This window comes from Gavialis gangeticus, unplaced genomic scaffold (assembly GCF_001723915.1).
Source record: "Gavialis gangeticus isolate Ggan-Ray unplaced genomic scaffold, GavGan_comp1, whole genome shotgun sequence".
Classification (NCBI taxonomy): Eukaryota; Metazoa; Chordata; order Crocodylia; family Gavialidae; genus Gavialis; species Gavialis gangeticus.
The window spans coordinates 64669254-64687250 of NW_017729029.1; the positions used below are offsets into that span (position 1 = coordinate 64669254).

The 17997-nt window shown below is 42.8% G+C and overlaps 1 protein-coding gene and 1 long non-coding RNA gene across 2 annotated transcripts in view; both read right to left on the minus strand.

Moving 5' to 3' along the window:
• Positions 1-5099, minus strand: part of CUNH4orf45 (chromosome unknown C4orf45 homolog) — a 109542-nt gene extending 104443 nt beyond the window's left edge. The window contains exon 1 of the mRNA XM_019521716.1: positions 4930-5099. Coding sequence (XP_019377261.1) covers positions 4930-4996 — 67 coding nt within the window. The 5' untranslated portion in view covers positions 4997-5099. The remainder of the gene's footprint in view (positions 1-4929) is intronic.
• A 7683-nt stretch (positions 5100-12782) lies between these two features.
• The window catches only part of LOC109300858, an 18440-nt gene continuing 13225 nt past the window's right edge, over positions 12783-17997 (minus strand). Inside the window, exons 2-3 of the long non-coding RNA XR_002098344.1 lie at positions 16797-16880; positions 12783-14242 (exon numbers count right to left, since the gene is read on the minus strand). This is a non-coding gene — a long non-coding RNA (uncharacterized LOC109300858). The remainder of the gene's footprint in view (positions 14243-16796; positions 16881-17997) is intronic.

Genomic DNA, 17997 nt, shown 5'->3' on the forward strand with positions numbered 1-17997 from the left:
CATGGAGCACACATTCTCAGTATGCCAGGGGCTAACCCTTGCCTGGGCATGCCTCCTGTCACTAGGGTCACACAAGGTTTGCCCCTATAAAAAGGGGCAGTGAAGACAGACCCAGTGGTACACCCTCTCCATCTGGACCAGCACCATTGCATACCAGCTATCCACCCAGAGGTCCTGCCGGTGACCCCCCTTCTCGACAACACCTACTGGACAAAGACCCCTTTCCAGCCTGGATAGGTAGCTATCACCCCCAACCCCCTCTTCAACCAAGGACTTGGACTCTGCTTCTCTTCCCTACCTGGACTCCAACCCTTCCACTGAGTCTCTTTCTCCTGCTGCCATTGCGAGTGCTTGTGTGTGTGTGTGTGTGTGTGTGTGTGTGTGTGAACCAATAACTTCATGGGGCTGTGTAGTATGTTGTCTGTGTAATAAAACAGTTATTTGAACCCCTAAATTGGGTTTTGCTTTACTATGGTTTGGCCCTGCTCCGGTCTCTTCTCCTTGCCCCTCTAACTTCTGTTTTCATTTCTCCCTCTCCTGCTTCTGGGTCACCACCACCTCCAACACCTGTCCTGAGCTCCTCTCTGCCTCCAAGCCCCCTGTTTCTTTGCCACTGTCTTATCCCCATTGCCTTTTCCTTTTCCCCTGAGCAACCAGATTTCTGCCTCAGTTTCTTTCCTGGCTGTCTCCTCCTTGCCACCACTTATCTGCCCCCCTCCCCCCAATATCTCAGCTGTCTGCCTCCGTGTATGTGCTTGAATTGGTGATAGGTATGCATGTGCCTAGGCTGGTTTGGATGTGTATGTGCCTGAGCTGCGTGTGTGTGTGTGTGTGTACCTGAATGATTTGTGTGTTTTGTATATGTCCAATTGTGTTACACCCTCCTGTCTAACAGCACAATATTGAGATCCTGAGAGTTGGCCTGACCCCACAGGGCAACACAAGGAGCCTGCTTATGCGATCAAACACGTCTACTAACATTGGGGTGTAGTAAGGATGGGGTGTAGGGGAGGAGCCCCATGAATAAATTCCTCCAATAGGCATTGAGGTATCACCCAGAGGATCTAGGTCCCCAGTAGAAGTGAGATCAAAATCATGGCAGGTGAGAAAACAATATCAGAGCACAGCTGGGGGATAGGATAGTGTTTCCATATCCTGGTGTCCTTTTGCAGGGAAGACACAAGGTCAGAGGGGGGCCAAGGCCTTACAGCACCTACCCCTGACACAGGGCTAGCCCAATGAAATTGATATTGGATAATCATCACCTCATGTTCATGTTGATGCATCTATCTTCCCACTAGATTTGAAGGTTCTTTTCCAGGTGGCGCTGATGGCACCTCTCCAACAACTTGAGGTGTCTCCGGTATGTTGTGCACAACTCAGCTCTGTACAGTAAGGCGGGGATCACAATGGCTTGATAAACCATGAGCTTGGTTTCTGATCTGGTGTTGCAATCTTTGAACACCCATTTCCTCAGGCATCTGAAGGCTGCACCTGCACACTTGAGGTGATGTTGGATTTGTTCATCCATATCTGATTTCTTTATTGATATCAGGCTTCTGTGAGAGATGACTTCAGATGTACGGGAAATGCTCAGTGTTCTCCAGAGTCTCACTATGAATCTAAATGACTAGAGCTCAAGACTGCTCATGAAGAGCTTGTTGATGGAGGACCTTCATCTTCTGAATGTTAAGCATCAGTCCCATTTTCTTGTATGCCTCAGCAAAGACATTGATTGCTTGAAGGTCTGCTTCCTAGTCAGCACACACTATAAAATCATCAGTGTATTGGAGCTCAGTGACTAAGGTCTGATGGTCTTGGTTTTGGTGTGGAGTTAGCCATGGGTGACGGGTGTCTCCTGAGTCAGGGTGGGCACTTCCCCTCCAGTGGACAGTCAGCGACTGGGGGGCGATCCAGTCAGCGACTGGAGGGGAGTCCCTTCATGGCTGATCCTGCTGACCGGGGGGAAGTCCCTGTGACCAATCCTGCCAACCTGCAAGTGACAGCGGTGTGCCACTAGCACTTCCTGGTGCCTCCACGCCCTGGCCAGAGCTCTCAAGGGGGGCACCAGTGCTCTTGCCTGCCCTCCCTGCCCGGGAACACTGGCTGACAGGGGGTGCATCAGAGCTCTCAGGGGGTGCACGTGCACCCGCTATGCATCGCCACTGGAGTTAGCTGAGGTTAAATAGCTTAGCTCCACTCCAGCTGGAAGCTTGCGGGTGGTCAGATGTAGCATCACAGTAAAGAATATTGAGCAGAGTCCTGGAGTGAAGATGCAGCCTTGCTTAACTCCCATCTTAATTTCAAAGGGATCTGTGAAAGATCTGTTATTGTTGTATACCATATACAGTCATACACCATCATGGAGCAGGCAAAGAATAGTGATGAATTATGTATATAGTATAATTTAGTTGTGTATATATTATAATCTTTCATAAGCTGGAGCTCACTTCATCAGATGCTGTTAAAAGATGTGCTCAGAGCTGTAAAGAACCGAGGAGCTTCTGATGTCTAGAGATTCATGGTGGTATGAAGCCAGCCAGCCTCTTCTTTGTGTTTGTAAGTGAAATATCCATTGGAATATTTAGAGAAAATGACATCATAAACTTGGTGGACATTTCAGCAGAACTTGTCCACTTCCCAAAGATATTTTTTAGGAGGCAAATGAGGCCCAGAGAGATTGTTAGGTGAAAACAAGCTTACTTTAACAGCACTTCTGTAGAAAAAATAACAATGTGCAAAAAAAGCACTTTTCAAAATACTTTGCTAGGCTGTTCAATAAAGTCCTGTTACTGTTTGTTTAGTTTCAAGTCCTCTACAGAAATGTGCAGGTGTACTACCTTGAAACGGTCAGCTTGGCAGCTGCCCCTGTATGGCTCTAGATGTGCTGATATGCTAATTTCAGTAGCTGTTAATGTCCACAAATTTGGAATGAAAGGCAATAATTTTACTTACAGCTTCTTTCTGGGACAATACCACAGTGTCACAGCTACATTTGCATATGATATACAGATGAAAGCCTAATGTATTCAGTATGAATTAAATTCGCTGATGACACCAAAATCTGGGGGGAGGTGAGCACGCTAGCAGGGAGTGAGAGATTGCAGAGGGATCTGGATAGGTTACAGGGGTGGGCTAACAGGAACAGGATGCGTTTTAACACGGACAAGTGCAGGGTGCTGCACTTGGGCAGTAGGAACCAGCAGCACACTTACACAATGGGGAACTCCCTACTTGAGAGCACGGAGGCAGAAAGAGATCTTGGAGTCATTATTGACTCCAAGATGAACATGGGCCGACAATGCGAGGTCATGGTTGGCAGGGCTAACCGGACCTTGTCGTGCATCCACAGGTGCATCTCGAGTAGAGCCAAGGAGGTGATCCTCCCCCTCTACGCGACGCTGGTCAGGCCACAGCTGGAGTATTGTGTCCAGTTCTGTGCGCCCCATTTCAAGAGGGATGTGGACAACATGGAGAGGGTCCAGAGGAGGGCCACCCGCATGATCCGGGGACAACAGGGCAGACCCTACAGTGAGAGACTGCGGGACCTGAACCTATTCAGCCTCCACAAGAGAAGGCTGAGGGGGGACCTGGTGACCGTCTATAGACTCACTAGGGGGGACCAGAAGGGTTTGGGGGAGACGCTGTTTCCCCTAGCGCCCGCTGGCATAACAAGGAGTAATGGGCACAAGTTGATGGAGAGGAGGTATAGATTGGACATCCGCAAAAACTGCTTCACGGTTAGGGCGGCTAGGAGCTGGAACCAACTTCCAAGGGAAGTGGTGCTGGCCCCTACCCTGGGGGTCTTTAAGAAGAGGCTGGATGCCTACCTGGCTGGACTCGTTTGAGTCCCATTTCTCTTTTTGGGGTTTTTTGTTGTTCTCCCGCCCTGGCGGGGGGTCGGGCTAGAAGATCTACTAGGTCCCTTCCGACCCTTAATCTATGAATCTATGAAGTGTGCATACTTTAATTATAAAATAATATCTACAACTGACTTTTTTTTTTATTTCCTATTTCCTTTGAGGATGAAAGAGAGGATTTAAGTGATTTTTACAGTGAATTGTTATTCAACTACTGTAAGATAAAAGAACCCTGAAATCTGTCAGATAATCTTTAACTTGGCGTAATCCAAATTTCACCTGTTGTTACTAGTGTGATTTAACATAAAGGCTATACATTTTGTTTTTTGGTTGTTTTTTTTTTAATGGCTCTCTTAAGAGAGACACTTTTCAAACTTTAAATACACCGATATTTATTTTCAGTCCCTCAGGTTAATTCCTAAGCTTGTTCTTTGTACTGCTCCCCCTCCCCCCAACATTTGAAATTCAAATGTCTTCCAAGTAAGAATACTGCTTTGTAACAGCTATTAAACTGTAAGGCTGAGAAATCCCAGTTTGCTATCAGCTGGAGATTTTCCTACAGGCCTTCAGATACCGTGCTTCTCTCTTCTCAGAGGCTGATAAAGTTCCTTTGTTTTGTACCTAGATGCAGGCCACACTTTCTAAATAAGGAATGAGCTCTGCTGAGCAGAGCACAAAGGCTTCCCACTGGAAAAAGTGTCAAGTTCATGTTACTGCCTCTGTGTGCTAGGGGTCCCTCTGGGGCATAAGAACTAAATACCTGTGGATGCAACATGGAGAAATCGCCTTGCTCAGTTTAAACAAGGGGGGTGGGGGGAGAGAAAGCAGGGAGAAGAAAGCCAGATAGGAAAAGCAGTTGAGACTGAAGCTGCTGCAGCCTCAAAAGCAAAGCCAGTGTCTTGCTACTCTTCTACCCACACTGCTTCTGAATAATGCATATGTGTAATGGGGAGTAAAGTTCTTGCAGGTCTAGGATGCTGAAGAAGGAGGCTCCAGTGGTGTTGGCCAGGTAGGGGCTGCGATGCTGCTCTGGCCTCCAATACCAGGGGCTCTGAGTGCCATCAGTTACCTGTGAATACCAGTCTCTTCCCCGAAAACCCTGCTTGCTGGGAGGGACTGTGGGTCTTCAAAGGCATGGTGCAAACCCTTGCTTTGGCCCCTGGTTATCCAAAGAGGCTCACTCACAGTGATGTGGGGCTCTGTCTCCAGCTGACAGAACAAGAGTCAAGCCCTGGCTGGTTGCTGGGGATGCTGCTTGCTCCTCCCTACTCCATTGTGACATCGAGCCCTTGGGAATGTGCAAGCTCAAGGGTTCCATTGGCCTGACGCATTCCCTGGGGGTCTGACTGGGGCGGGGGGTTGGCTCTCCACCTTGATGGGTGCCCAGCTTTCCGGGTAGTGGCGGTGGGTGAATGTTTAAGGTTGACTTTTTCCAAGGCAGCATGCACTGCTCAGCACAAATCTCTGGCCTGTTGGAGTAATCTCCCTGAGGATCTGCCAGTCTCTCTCTCAGACCTTTTCTCTAGCACTCATTTTGACTGTTTTTTACTGTTCAGGAGAGACATTTAAATCTGTAGCCATAGTAAGCGCTAACGATTTTGCTGACCATTACTGTTTCATTGTTTTCTTGGACTGCCCCTTCTGTCTGCACTCATCTCTTGTCTCCTGTCTTATACCTAGATTGTAAACCCTGGTGGAGTTTACTTTCTGTGATTATGCAGCATATGCTACAGTGGAGTTGGGGTCCGTAACTAGGATTCCTCAGCACTACAGTAAGACAATTAATACTACAATAATTATATTCAAAGATGACACATCAAGACTTCAGTCTATCCACTGTAAATTTACAGTTTTAGCATGATACTTGCAAGCATATTTGCAGACCAGATATGTGGTGAGTTTGTAAGTTTATACCAGTAATCAGACCAGAGCTTAATAAACTGAAAGCTGAAAAAAGAAACCCCAAAAGAAAGCACTATATATATCTACTGTGGTTAGTCTCTGAGGTGCAAACTTACCCTGCCTTCTACTTGACTTCAGACTAACACAACTAATTATGTCTCTCATTTCCATACATACCTTTCTGTTTTTGACTTCACACTAACAAAAGAAGGCAAGCTAAGGTGTTCAGTTTAATTCCAGTTTCCACTTGCTTGTCTGACGAACGCAGAATTTTTTTTATCTTTTGCCAATTGATCATTTGTTTTTGCTTTCTTAGACACCTTTTATAGGGAAGTAGTCATGTTAACCTGAAGTTAGGCAGAAGGCAGGGCAGTGTGGTGCCTTATAGACTAACTTGTTCAGAGAGGCATGAGTTTTCATAGGTTCTAGCCTACTTAATCAGGTGCTTCATAGCCTACATTTACAGATACTTTCAACTCAAGATGGCTGATGCTCTAAATCCAGGGTAACTGGATTGAAAAGAACTAGGGAGTGGAGTGGAGTAGAGTTATATGTGCATGCGATGTTTTTACTTTGCTTGGTAACTCTGGTTTTTACTTAGCCTGGTTTGCAGTTTGGATACAACTTTAAAAACTTCTAGTTTAGTACACAGGAAGAGGAAAACCAAGCACATGAGGATACAGCTGTAGATAAAGGAATATCTTTAGGAGGATGGACAGCAATATGAGTACTAAAGTACTAATACTGATGAGTAGGGACCTACCTAACTTGCAGTGAGAGAAAGCAATTTTCGCGGCTTGGACAAGGTGCAAAGAGCCAATTTCAGAGTAATTTTGTGGCAGTCTCGCCTCTCAGCACTGATTGGCAGAAAGGCCCCATCCCTTAGCACTGATTGGTGGAGAAGCCCTGGGTAGAGCAGGGATGAGGGGTGACTGCCATCTTGATTGCTGGTTGCCCTCAGCATTGATTGGTGGAGAGGCATGAGGGACCAGCTGCTGTCTTGACTGCTGCTTTTCGTGTCACCCCACTAGCCAGCACAATTCCTCTTGGACAGGCTGCGAGGCTGGGCTGCAGTGGCAGCAAGGACAGCTGGCTCCCACTGGAGAGACAGCATTTTATTTTTATTATGTTTCTTTTTTGGTTGATTTCCTGGGAAATCATGGTTAATACCATTTTTTCATGGTTATTTCAGAAACTGCCATTTTTGTGAAACTGCAATTTAAGTAGGTCCCTACTGATGACAGCCATAGTTGGGGAAGTGATACAGTTAGGAAAGGGACAGTGCCAAATCTTGTTGGGGAACTGAATATAGTCAGCAGGAATCAGCTAAAAGTTTTTACAAGAATGTAAAAAAATCAAAATAACAAAATGCAGGAACTAGCAATACAGTGTATTATAGAGGTACAAGAAGTATCATGGAATAAATTGTGACTAGAACACAGGTGTTGGAGAGTATGCAGTGTTCAGGAAAGAGAAATAAAGGGAAAGTGTAGGGAGGAGGAGAAGACAGTGCCAATATTGCCCAAGAGCCAACAACAGCCGGTGAAAGAAGAGAGAGCTCCCTGGGAGCCGTGATTCCAGAGCTGCTGCTCCGTAAAGCTAGAGCAGCCCCGGAAAGAGGAAGATATGGAGAAGGACCCAGATGAAGATAAGGAGAGTGATGCTGCATGTCGAGGAACCCAGGAAGACAGGTGGGATGGCTGTGGCTGTGCTGAGCCAGCAGCCAGCTGGCTGAGAGTCTCAGAAGAATTATTCTAAGCTGGGAGACATCGGCTGAAGAAGGGTCACAGGGAATGTGGTGCTGGATCTGGGACAACTTCAAAGAGAGTGAGAGCTAGTCAGGAGAATTCGGTTGAGCCCCTTCGGAAATGAGTAAAAAACTTTTCCTTGTTGTTTCTATAGTTTAAAGGGCAAGTTGAGGTGGTGTCTACAGAGAACTACAGATTCTAGAGACAGACCCTCCAATGCAGTTTGTCAGGTTAAAAGGGGGAAGGAACACCCTTTGCCTGATTTGCATATTCCTAAGAGAGGGGTGGATTGAGCAACCACTGCCCAGAAGGGCTTCAACTTATTTAGTTGGTTAACCTTCATTGTTCCTGTTTTGGATAAAGACTGGACATAGTACTTACCTGAGGCTGACAAAGCTGTCTGTTAGTATTTGGAGATGTACGTCCATCACTCTAGGTGGGAAGAGATCCGAGGTACCTAGCAAGCAAAAGGAAGTAATTTAATCAATAAAAGATAATTATTAAAAAGAGTGAGCACTGTGAGTTTTAATAATAAGAACAGCAGAATTTTCAGCATCACTAAGTCATGTTACAAGAGAGTTCAGAGTCACAAGAGAAACCAACCTAGGTCTCGTTGTCTAGTGGTGTTTAAAATTCAACCCTCCCGATAGAAACCCTTTTACATCAAGATGTGGCAGGGGAGAGTCGGGATCACTACTGAGAGAACCCCATAATTGATTTTGTTTTGTTTTGTTACTTAAGACCTAATCTTGAAGGTTGTGGCTAGCTATACCTTCAAAAAATTAGTCTGACAACCTCACAGAAAGGTGGTGAGAGAGTAGTGTACATTAATGATGTGGTAGTAAAGAAATAAGAAGAAATAAAACTGAATCTTTTGAGTCAGAGTCTTTTGAATCAATTTAGGGAAAGATAGCAACAAAGATTCCTCTGGAGTATTGAATGGAGTCTGCTATAGACCTCCAGGGTTGATTATGAATAGACACAGAGATTTCTGCCTCTGATCTCCGTTATGAGAGAGATAAATGCTACCATGAAATGTGTTATTATGGGTGACATTAATTTCCAAGATGCAGATCAGAGAACAAATGCTGCAAAAATTGGTAGAGCATGCTTTTCCTGGCATTGATAGCTGACAGATTGCTTAAGCAAATACTTGATAAATCAAAAAGTAGTGATCCCCTCTTAGATTTGGTTTTAAAAGTAGTGAGGGTATTAGCAAAGAGCTGGTTTTAGAAAATAATCTGGAATGTAGGGATCATGTTTAGATTCAATTTAAATCAAATGGAAGGATAAACAAAAGAAGGCCTGCAGCTGACGTTACTGATTCTAAAAAAGGCAAACTGAGAAATTAATGGAACTAGTTAGTCAAGTCAACTGGACTGAGAAGCTCAAGGGCTTGAATGTGAGAAAGACTTGGAATTTCTTAAATGCAAAGTTGTAAAAGCATTTTGAATTGGTATCTCAAGCAAGGGAAACAACATATAGGGAAGGGCTTCATACCTGCCTGGATGAACAACCACCTCAAAAATGGTATCAGGCATAAGCAGGGAGCATACAAGGAGTGAAAAAAGAGCTTGATCTGCAAAGAAATTTAAATATCAGAGATAAGGAAGAATACAGATAAAGTGAGAAATGAAAAAGGTCAATATAAGTTAGACTTTGCATGGAAAATTAAATAACAAAAGATTCTTCAGCCATATAACTAAAAAGAGAACAAGGAAAGAAATAGGCTGTATATGCCATGAGGCTAAGGCAATCTTTAAGAATAATCCATGTATGGATCAAAAAATAAATGAATACTTTGCTTTATTTTTCAATAAGAGTGATGATGTTGGACATGGGGGTTAAGACAGGAGCTTAAAAAAATCGGGGTATGAAAACAGAAATCACTACATCCAATCTGGAAACCAAACTCAAGGAGTTTAATCTACTCAAATTTGATGGATTAGGCAATTTCCATCTGAGAATTGTGAAGGAACCAAAATATAAAATCAGAGGTCTTGTGAGTAGGATTTTAATAAATAAAGTTAATAAAGTCAGGTGCAGCAGCAAATGATTGGAAAAACACACATACAGTACCTATGGTCTTAGTTAATTCAAGTGTGGCTAGTCCTCTGCTCCTTCCCACAACCCTCAGTAGACTGCCAGACTCTCCAATCAGCATAAGGAAGTATTCACAGTTATTAAAACCTACATGCTGCTGTCTCCACTCTGCTATAGCTACATGCATTCTGTGTGATTTTCTTAGCAAGGTATACCACTGCCTTTTCAGGGTGACAAGCCTCTCGTAAAATACTCTTCACTGTCGTGTGCCTGTGTTTGCTTCCTGTTGATAAGATGAAAGTTGCAATAATGCCAGCTACTGTAATAGGTCATCCTCTTGAGTTGGATCCATGCCTTGTCACCAGTTGGAACAGAAGCCATGATCAGAAATCCAGAGCATGCCAAGCTGGGAGTTGTTTACTTTAGTAAGCTGATGAGCTAAGAACACTTCTGCAGAGAGGCCTGGGAAAGATGGATACATTTTCCTTCTTTGAAATAACTCCTAGAATGATTCTGTTTAGTGCAGTATTGACAACCAGGGTTGGATAGTTCCCTCAAAAGTCCTCACATCTCATGCCATTGAGGGCACATCAACTTAAGTTTGGCTTTATGGTATGAAAACTCAAACACTCGTGCCCAAACCCAAATTAAATCTGTAATGAAGTCATAACCTCTGAGGCCTAGGACAGACTAATGCAATAGCCCTGTGTAATCTGCATCATTTTTATGTAATAATGCAAATTATATCTGCACCAGGAATGGGAAGACATCCAACCAACTATCTCAGAGTAGCTTGCACAATAGGTAGTTTTTGTCATGTCTAGCTAGGCAGAAGAGGCACAGGTAATAATAGTCTGTATGCCTTTAATAAATTATTGTCTTGGGAAGACAGCAGACAGATGAAACCCAAACAAATAAAATTTGCACCGGATTGGGTGGTTACCTCATTTTATGGATTTGTCACCCATCCTGGTTATCTTCTGATTACACTACCATAAACCCTTCAGGCCTGAGTACATCCCAGTAAGGCTAGAATAGAAATGATGATCACTGGGCACGTCTACATGAGCCACTTGCATAACCAAGTACTAAATGACTGAACAGTAGCTGGCATTACTGTGCCGTAGCAGGGCCTATCATGGGGGGGGGCAAGAGGGCCATTTGGCCCCGGCCTCTTATTCACGAAAGGCCTCAAATTTAGATTTTTGATATTATCTCCAAATGAGGTTATACATACAGACACAGAGATACACTGACAGGATTGAAAGAAGAAGACGTTCATCATACAACTTTAAATTTGTGTCCTATTACCGGGCCACACCGCCTGTAGTGCACTATGAATTAATATTTTTTTAATATACCGGGAGCCTCAAAAAATAGAAGTGGCCCGGGCCCCTCTCGACCTCTGAGAGGACCTGTACAGTAGTGTCCCGGCACAGTTGCTTAGTGATGCTTACTGCACAGTACCTAATTTCTGCTGTGCAGTAAGCGTCACCAGGCAAACATGCTGGGACGCTACTGTGAGGTAACACCGGTTACTGAGTGAAGAGCTACTGTGCAGTAAGTGTCTTGTGTAGATGCAGCCACTGAGCACTAGAGGAGTAGTTTTATTTATTATCTTCAGAGTCCAGTCCTATCTGCAGTGTATGGGGTATTGTTTTGCATCACTGATTGTTAGAGCAGGGGTATTTGTCTATACATGACAGCTGGCAAATGTTGAGATTTGAGTAGGAACTGAGCCTGTGGGAGTCTAAGTGGGCCACTAAGAGTTACCTGCTCAATAGACCTTTTTCCTGTCTCCTTCCTCCCAAGGCTATTTAATTTTCTACATCTATTCCCTCACTAAATATGGGTGGACCAGATCAAATAAGTAAGGTTACGTCAAGGAATAAGTGAATGGCATGTGTTGGTGGGCTACAGATTACAATAGGTCAAAAAATTTCAAAACAGAAGGGTTTTTTTTGCAAAAAATCCATTCAGTTTTTGTATCAGCTCCATAACAAATGGAATAGCTTCTGCAAGCCTTCTACAGCTATGTTGCTTGCTATCCAGCTGCCAGTTGTCCACCTTGGAGGCAGAGGGCACAGGCAGCACTGCCATTGCAACACACACACAGTTTTTTACATCTCCTATATCAGAGAAAATCTTATCAGTGGTCTCATCAGTTTTAAACTGGAACACATTTCCAAATGAATGACAGTGACAGTCAGATATGTCTGTACAAGAAAGTATGAGGTTGTTGTCCAGATTTTAGATAAAAAAGCAAATTGGATAATGTTGGGCCCTGTATTGTTTTTTGGTATGTGTTGAAGGTAGAAATGAATGATTCTTGATGGACATTATACTATTAAAGGTGATACAAAGCTGGCATGGTGTGCTGAAGATTTTTGCCTTGAACTGGGGGTGCCAAAGATACAGCCCACAGGCCAGAACCAACCTGTGGAGCCACATCAGTACTAGCCCTCAATACTCAGTACTATCCCTGCTTGAGGTCGGTCTAGCACCCCTCCCCACCCCAACTTGCCTGATCCAGTGCCTGTGGCCTGTGGACAAGCCAGAGCAGGCACTGTGGGTGCTGGATCTGGCATGTGGTGGGGAGGGGCTCCATGGGTGCCCCACATGCTGGATCCAGTTCCTGCTTTGGACCAGCCAGTTAAACACCACTGGATCTGGCATATGGAATGGAGGGTCTTTGGGACTTGTGGGCCTGATTTGGCTCATAAGGGTGGCCCCACACCATTCACCTGGCCCATGGACCAGCCCCAGGCCACACATTTGGTATGTGGGGCCAGATGATTTTGATGCTCTGCCTTAAGTTGTTCTTTTCATACTTTCAAGATTTGGAGAGTATGGGTTGTATCATAATGCTACCTTAACTATCACTATCTATATATATATATATATATATATGTATGTATGTATGTATGTATGTATATGTGTGTGTGTGTGTGTGTGTGTGTGTATATATGTATGTATGTATGTAGAGAGAGAGAGAGAGAGATTGTCTAATTCAGCACTATTTACAAGGCTGAATTTGGCTAATTTGGAAAAGGTCCATGGATCCCTCTGGGTGTGTTTTCACTGCAGAAGTAACTTGAACTATTTACACTTGAACTGCATCTCTCAAGTTAGTCTAGCTCAGGTTATGTGCACTTACCTCTGCATTGCACAAACGCTTCTGGAGGCAGAGTCCTAGTTGCCTGGATGGGGCATGAGTTAGGGGCAATTTTGTAGTAGAGGCAAGCCCTTAGGTTAAGAGGAAAGTTTTCATCTAATGGAAAGTTATGATTTATTACTGGAGACATCTCTAGCATGCAAAAGACTTTAATGCAGGAACCAGAGCAATTTCTAAAAGTCCTCAGAAAGGATCATCATCGAAAGTCTTTTGCTGTACTTTTAATTTTCATGTTATTGGTTCCTTAAGTGTTTGAGAGATGCCGCTAGGGTGATACATAGGCACAGCAGACTAATGATGTGAGAACAAAACCCTCTAGGAAGTGGAGGAGGACATATTGGCTGTAACTCCATAGGTTTGTTACAGTATTGCACCAATATGCATCTGCAGCACAGCTTGAGTGAAATGGATCCATAGATGAGTGCGGAGAGGAAGTCAGGGGCCTAGTTCTGACATCCGATATGCATCAGGCAGCAGGCATTTCTGATGATTCTGCACATGATGATTCTGCATGATGAGGGGGTCTAGAGAGTGAGTTCTGAACATCTCAGCAGCATTATACAAAATACTTTTGACAGCAGGATAAATCCAGCTGAATAAAAAGGATGTTGTCATTGTGTCAGAAAATGTAATTATTTGGGTGCATTCTTCATGTATTCTGGCATTAACCAGCTGATGCCCAAACTTCTTGAGGCATCTGACGTTATCGCTGCTGTAGCTCTGAAAGTTCGTGCACATTCTTTGTTGGCATAAGGAGCTCCAAACAAATCCCTCTTGTGCTTTTCCACAGAGAAATCTTAATGCAAATCAGACCTGGTCTTGAGATAGAAATAAACTTTATTTCAGTCTGTGGCACACATAGGCTAACACTACCATGAGTGGGAGGAGGAGGTGTCAGGGCCCTGTTACAGTTTTTTTCTCCTCCCCTCTGTTTCACTTCATTCCTGCACATACCAGCGAGTACTTTGGCAGTTGAGGATATTTGTCTTATTTTTCTCACCCTTCACAAAAGCTGTCCTCTGCTTAACATGCACATTCTTTTCTTCAGAACTGTTTTCCTCCTCCATAGGCTTCTGCAGCTGGCTGAATGCCAAACAGTAGGGTTAGCTTCATGAAAAAGCTTCAGTCATAGACAGGCTGTCTTACAATTTCTTTCTTATATTCAAAATGCAGATGGATGTTATTACAAAGATTTTTATTTAGAGAATGCACAGCTTGTCTACAAGACTGAGATTAATACTTAGGACTTATATGGTGTTTTAAATCTTTAGATTCTTTACAAACATTAAACAGAACCCTTCTAAAATAAATGTGTCTATGGGCATTTTCTTGTACTAATTTTAAAGACGGGCATTGAATGATTTATCCAAGGACACCTCATACGGCAAGTTGTGATCAGGGTTCTTGGCAACCCACTATCAATCTTATATCATAACTTGCTGTCAAAAATTGGTAGCACTTCACCTTTCCAGAACATTTTTCCACGTGAAAAGATTTTTCATGTGATTTCTGCCCTAAAAATGAAAATGCATTCCAGGTTAGAGCTATCCAGAATAAATGTCAGGCATTTCTAAAACTCATAGGGCCAAACCTTCTGCTTCACAAGATGGAAAACCTGAACCCTTTGCACCAGTGTAGGGAGTAGGGGAAGTAGAAAGAGAATCTGTCTGTTTGAATGACAGGCTACACTGAGAGAAGAGTTTGTCTACACATAAACATGTTGCTGTTTTAATCATACCAGTAGATTTAAAGTGACAAAGAAACCTCTGGTGTGGACTTGGGTATTTCAGTATAAAGTGTTTATATAGTTAACTCTGGTCAGGAAGCAGAAATAAGACATACTCGTGTAAGGCACTCTGTTCAAAGTAAAGTTTTTATGGATATACCTATTTCACCAAAAGATCATACTATTATCTGGCATAGTTCTGCTGATAAAAGTTGTATGTACAGAGCCACACACAAGACTAACCAGGCCAGGGGCTACTCTGTGAAGTACTGTTTCTAAGTCAGGTCTTCGAGCCAATGGAAGATATTTATTAATCAGTTTTAAGGCTCTTTGTATTTCCCCTTGGCCATCTCTTAAAGAAAGCAGGAGTCCATAGCTGGTTGTGTGTAAAGGTAAGTGGAGAAAACTGCATTAGAGATTAGGTATAGTGTCCTTGGGCCAGGGGACTTTGCTAAGAAGGTTAGCAAATCTTCTTAGCATGGAGGTGAACATGGATGTGGCAGTAGTGAATGACTGATGAGACTATCACAACAGGGACTTGCTTTTCTGACATGCAAATTCTTTCTTTTTTTCTCTACAGCGAAGCTGGAAATGCCTTATCTAATTCAGTTTCTGAGAAGAGCACGTTGGGATATTGTCAGCAAATCATTTATTTTCATTCCATTTCCCCCTGTTTTTATTAAACCTTCTTTTTGTTAAGATTACTATTGTATAGGTCATTTCATGAAGATCATCCAGGAAGAAGAGAAACCTAAGAAATGTGGAAGATTAATGAATCTCCAGAACCTATACCCTCCCCAACAGCTTGGACTGGATCCATGTTATGCTCCACACATTTTGATTGCTTCTCCCTTGTCACTTGGGGAACAAAACATGACTGCTAGCTTTTAATTTGGAGAAAAGGGAAGTGTCAGTATTTGATCTGTTTGACTTTCATTATGCACAGTCACAGATGGAATTGAAATGATGAGCAGACAAGTTCATAAACCTGATTGTATGGGAAATTACAGCTGGAACAAGTTATCACATCTCTATGGATCCCACATCTACAGTCTTACTTTATAAGAGCATAAATACATGAATCTGGGCCAATGAAACAGTTTTTGTTGCTTAGTCCTTGAAGAAAATGCAAGACCCTGGAAAATACTGTAGCGTTTCTTGAAAGTTTAAGAATAAACATCTTGAATAGCAAGTTGGTCTAATATTTTTTTGTTCTACCTAGAGCCACAAAATTAACAAAGGGTTGGACGATAAAGTAATTTACTGTATGCTTATTAGAAAATCATGATGTGTTTGGCCAACTTCATCTTAAAGGTATTTTAAAATTAATTCTGCATTTATACTTCTTTTAAAATGCATGAAATAGAATGGCAAATCTTTCCTAGGACTTAGAAATTAATCAAGGAAGTGTTTGGACTAGCCTTTTTGAGGTCCTATCAAATCTTCTCCACCTCACCCCCCACAACATAAATCCCCTCAGTGAGTTTCCCCCTAATCATTGTTGGAGGCATTGAGATTGTCACCCCCATGAGAGGAACTGCGATTCCATTCTCAGGACTCACCAGTCTTCTAAAATCCATGTGGGCCCTAAGGAACCACAACAGGAACGTGCTTCCCATTTGGATTCAGCAGAGGAATTGTTGGTTTTGAAAACAACACATCAAGCAATTGTTTGAAAGGCCTCTCTTTTTCATCTTTCAAAATAGGATAGATGTGCAGATGCATATTTTAATTAATTGCTTTTACCTTACATAGCAGCATTGACTAATGGTCTGACCTCAGGCTTGAAAGATACAGGGATAGCTTTCCTTCTAAATCTTTTTAAAAAAAAGATATTAATGCTGATTGGATTTTAAAAATTAATTTCAAGGTTATACACATTTCAAATATGCATTTTCAAAAATCAATGCTTTTTTACAGTTGTTTCTTTTTTGCTTTGTTTCTTTTTTCTTTTTAAAGGATCTTTCATAATTGGTATACAGAGCGTAAGCAAGTTCCTAGCTTCTCATCCTGGAAAACTAGGTTTGGTCAGGAGAAAATACTGTTACAGCTAATTTAAACAGAACCTAGGGTGAGGGTGACATATTTTTTTAGGAAGCTACAAAGCATATATTTATGCATTAAAACAACTTGTGTGCAGATTTAATAACAGACTTTCAACCTAGGCATGAACAAGATGGAATAATAGGTTACATAGACAGGAACTTGAACCATATGCTTATATGTGTGTATATAACTTCATACCATGCACAAAGGCTTGGCACTAAAATAGGCCCTAAAACATTGGTTTGCAACTCAGGATGGGATTTCCATAGTGCAAAAACTGAAGGGGAAAAAATCACCTTTTTGGTGTGAGGTGCTGGTGCAGTGATGAAGTTCTTGCCTCAGATCTCTTTTGCTCTTCCTCTCAACTCTATTTCTGTATTCTGTGGCAATATAAAGAATTGAGATAAAATTCTAAATTATTCATGTAAATGGAATGAAATGATACAGCTCTTTAACTTTCAACCTGGGAGCCTTTCATTCTGAAGCCTGTACATTGCTAACAAGTTGCAGATGTACACATCACATGAACAGGAGCAAGCTGGTGTTTTTTGTTCATTATTCATTCATACTGAGGTGAACTTGGGCATATGTTATATAGGTCTCCTTTAGTTGGAGTTTAAAACAGATGATGTTATTTAACTCAAACCATACCAGGGGCACAATCGTATTCCCTTTGAAATACTTGGAAAAAGTCCCAGTAATTCTAATAGGGTTAGACTCTAGATAGAGACAGAGAATTTGGGATGGTGTAAATTAACATGGCTCCATTGTCTTCAGTAGATTTACAGATGAGGGTGAGGATTAGGTTATACTCATACTAACAAATTTAGGAAATATTTTCCTACAGCCATGATGTAGCTTGAGAACCTCTTTTTTCCACTTCCATGTTAATTGTTTTTGTTGGAAAAACAAGGAGAACAAATGTGACCCTGGATTATTTCAAGACCTTCTTATACCCAAGGATTAAGTGTGTTCCTTTGGTAGTTCCCTTATACTAGCTGGATATGTGGGTGAGAAATGGAGCCTAGCACAGGAATTCAGGTTTCCTTCATAGCCATGTAGAGTACTATCATACTGTCATAGTATGGAGTACTATCATACTGTCAACTTGTTTATGGTTTTATCCAAAATCACCAAACAGCCTTAGCTCTCTCACTAATGGTCTGTGCTGGCTGGCTAGAATCATAGAATCAATGAGTGGGAAGGGACCTAGACAGATCATTGAGTCCGACCCCCTGCCATGGGCAGGAATGAGCACTGGGTGTGGGAGGGGTCATAAGACCCCAGCCAGGTGCCTGTCCAGTCTCCTCTTGAAGATTTCCAGGGAAGGTGAGAGCACCACCTCTCTGGGAAGCCTATTCCAGGCTCTGGCCACCCTTACCGTGAAGTAGTTCTTCCTAATATCTAACCTAAACCTATCCTCCCTCAGCTTGTGGCCATTGTTCCTGGTGACTCCAAGGGGGGCCCTGGTGAACAGACTTTCCCCGAGTCCCTGCT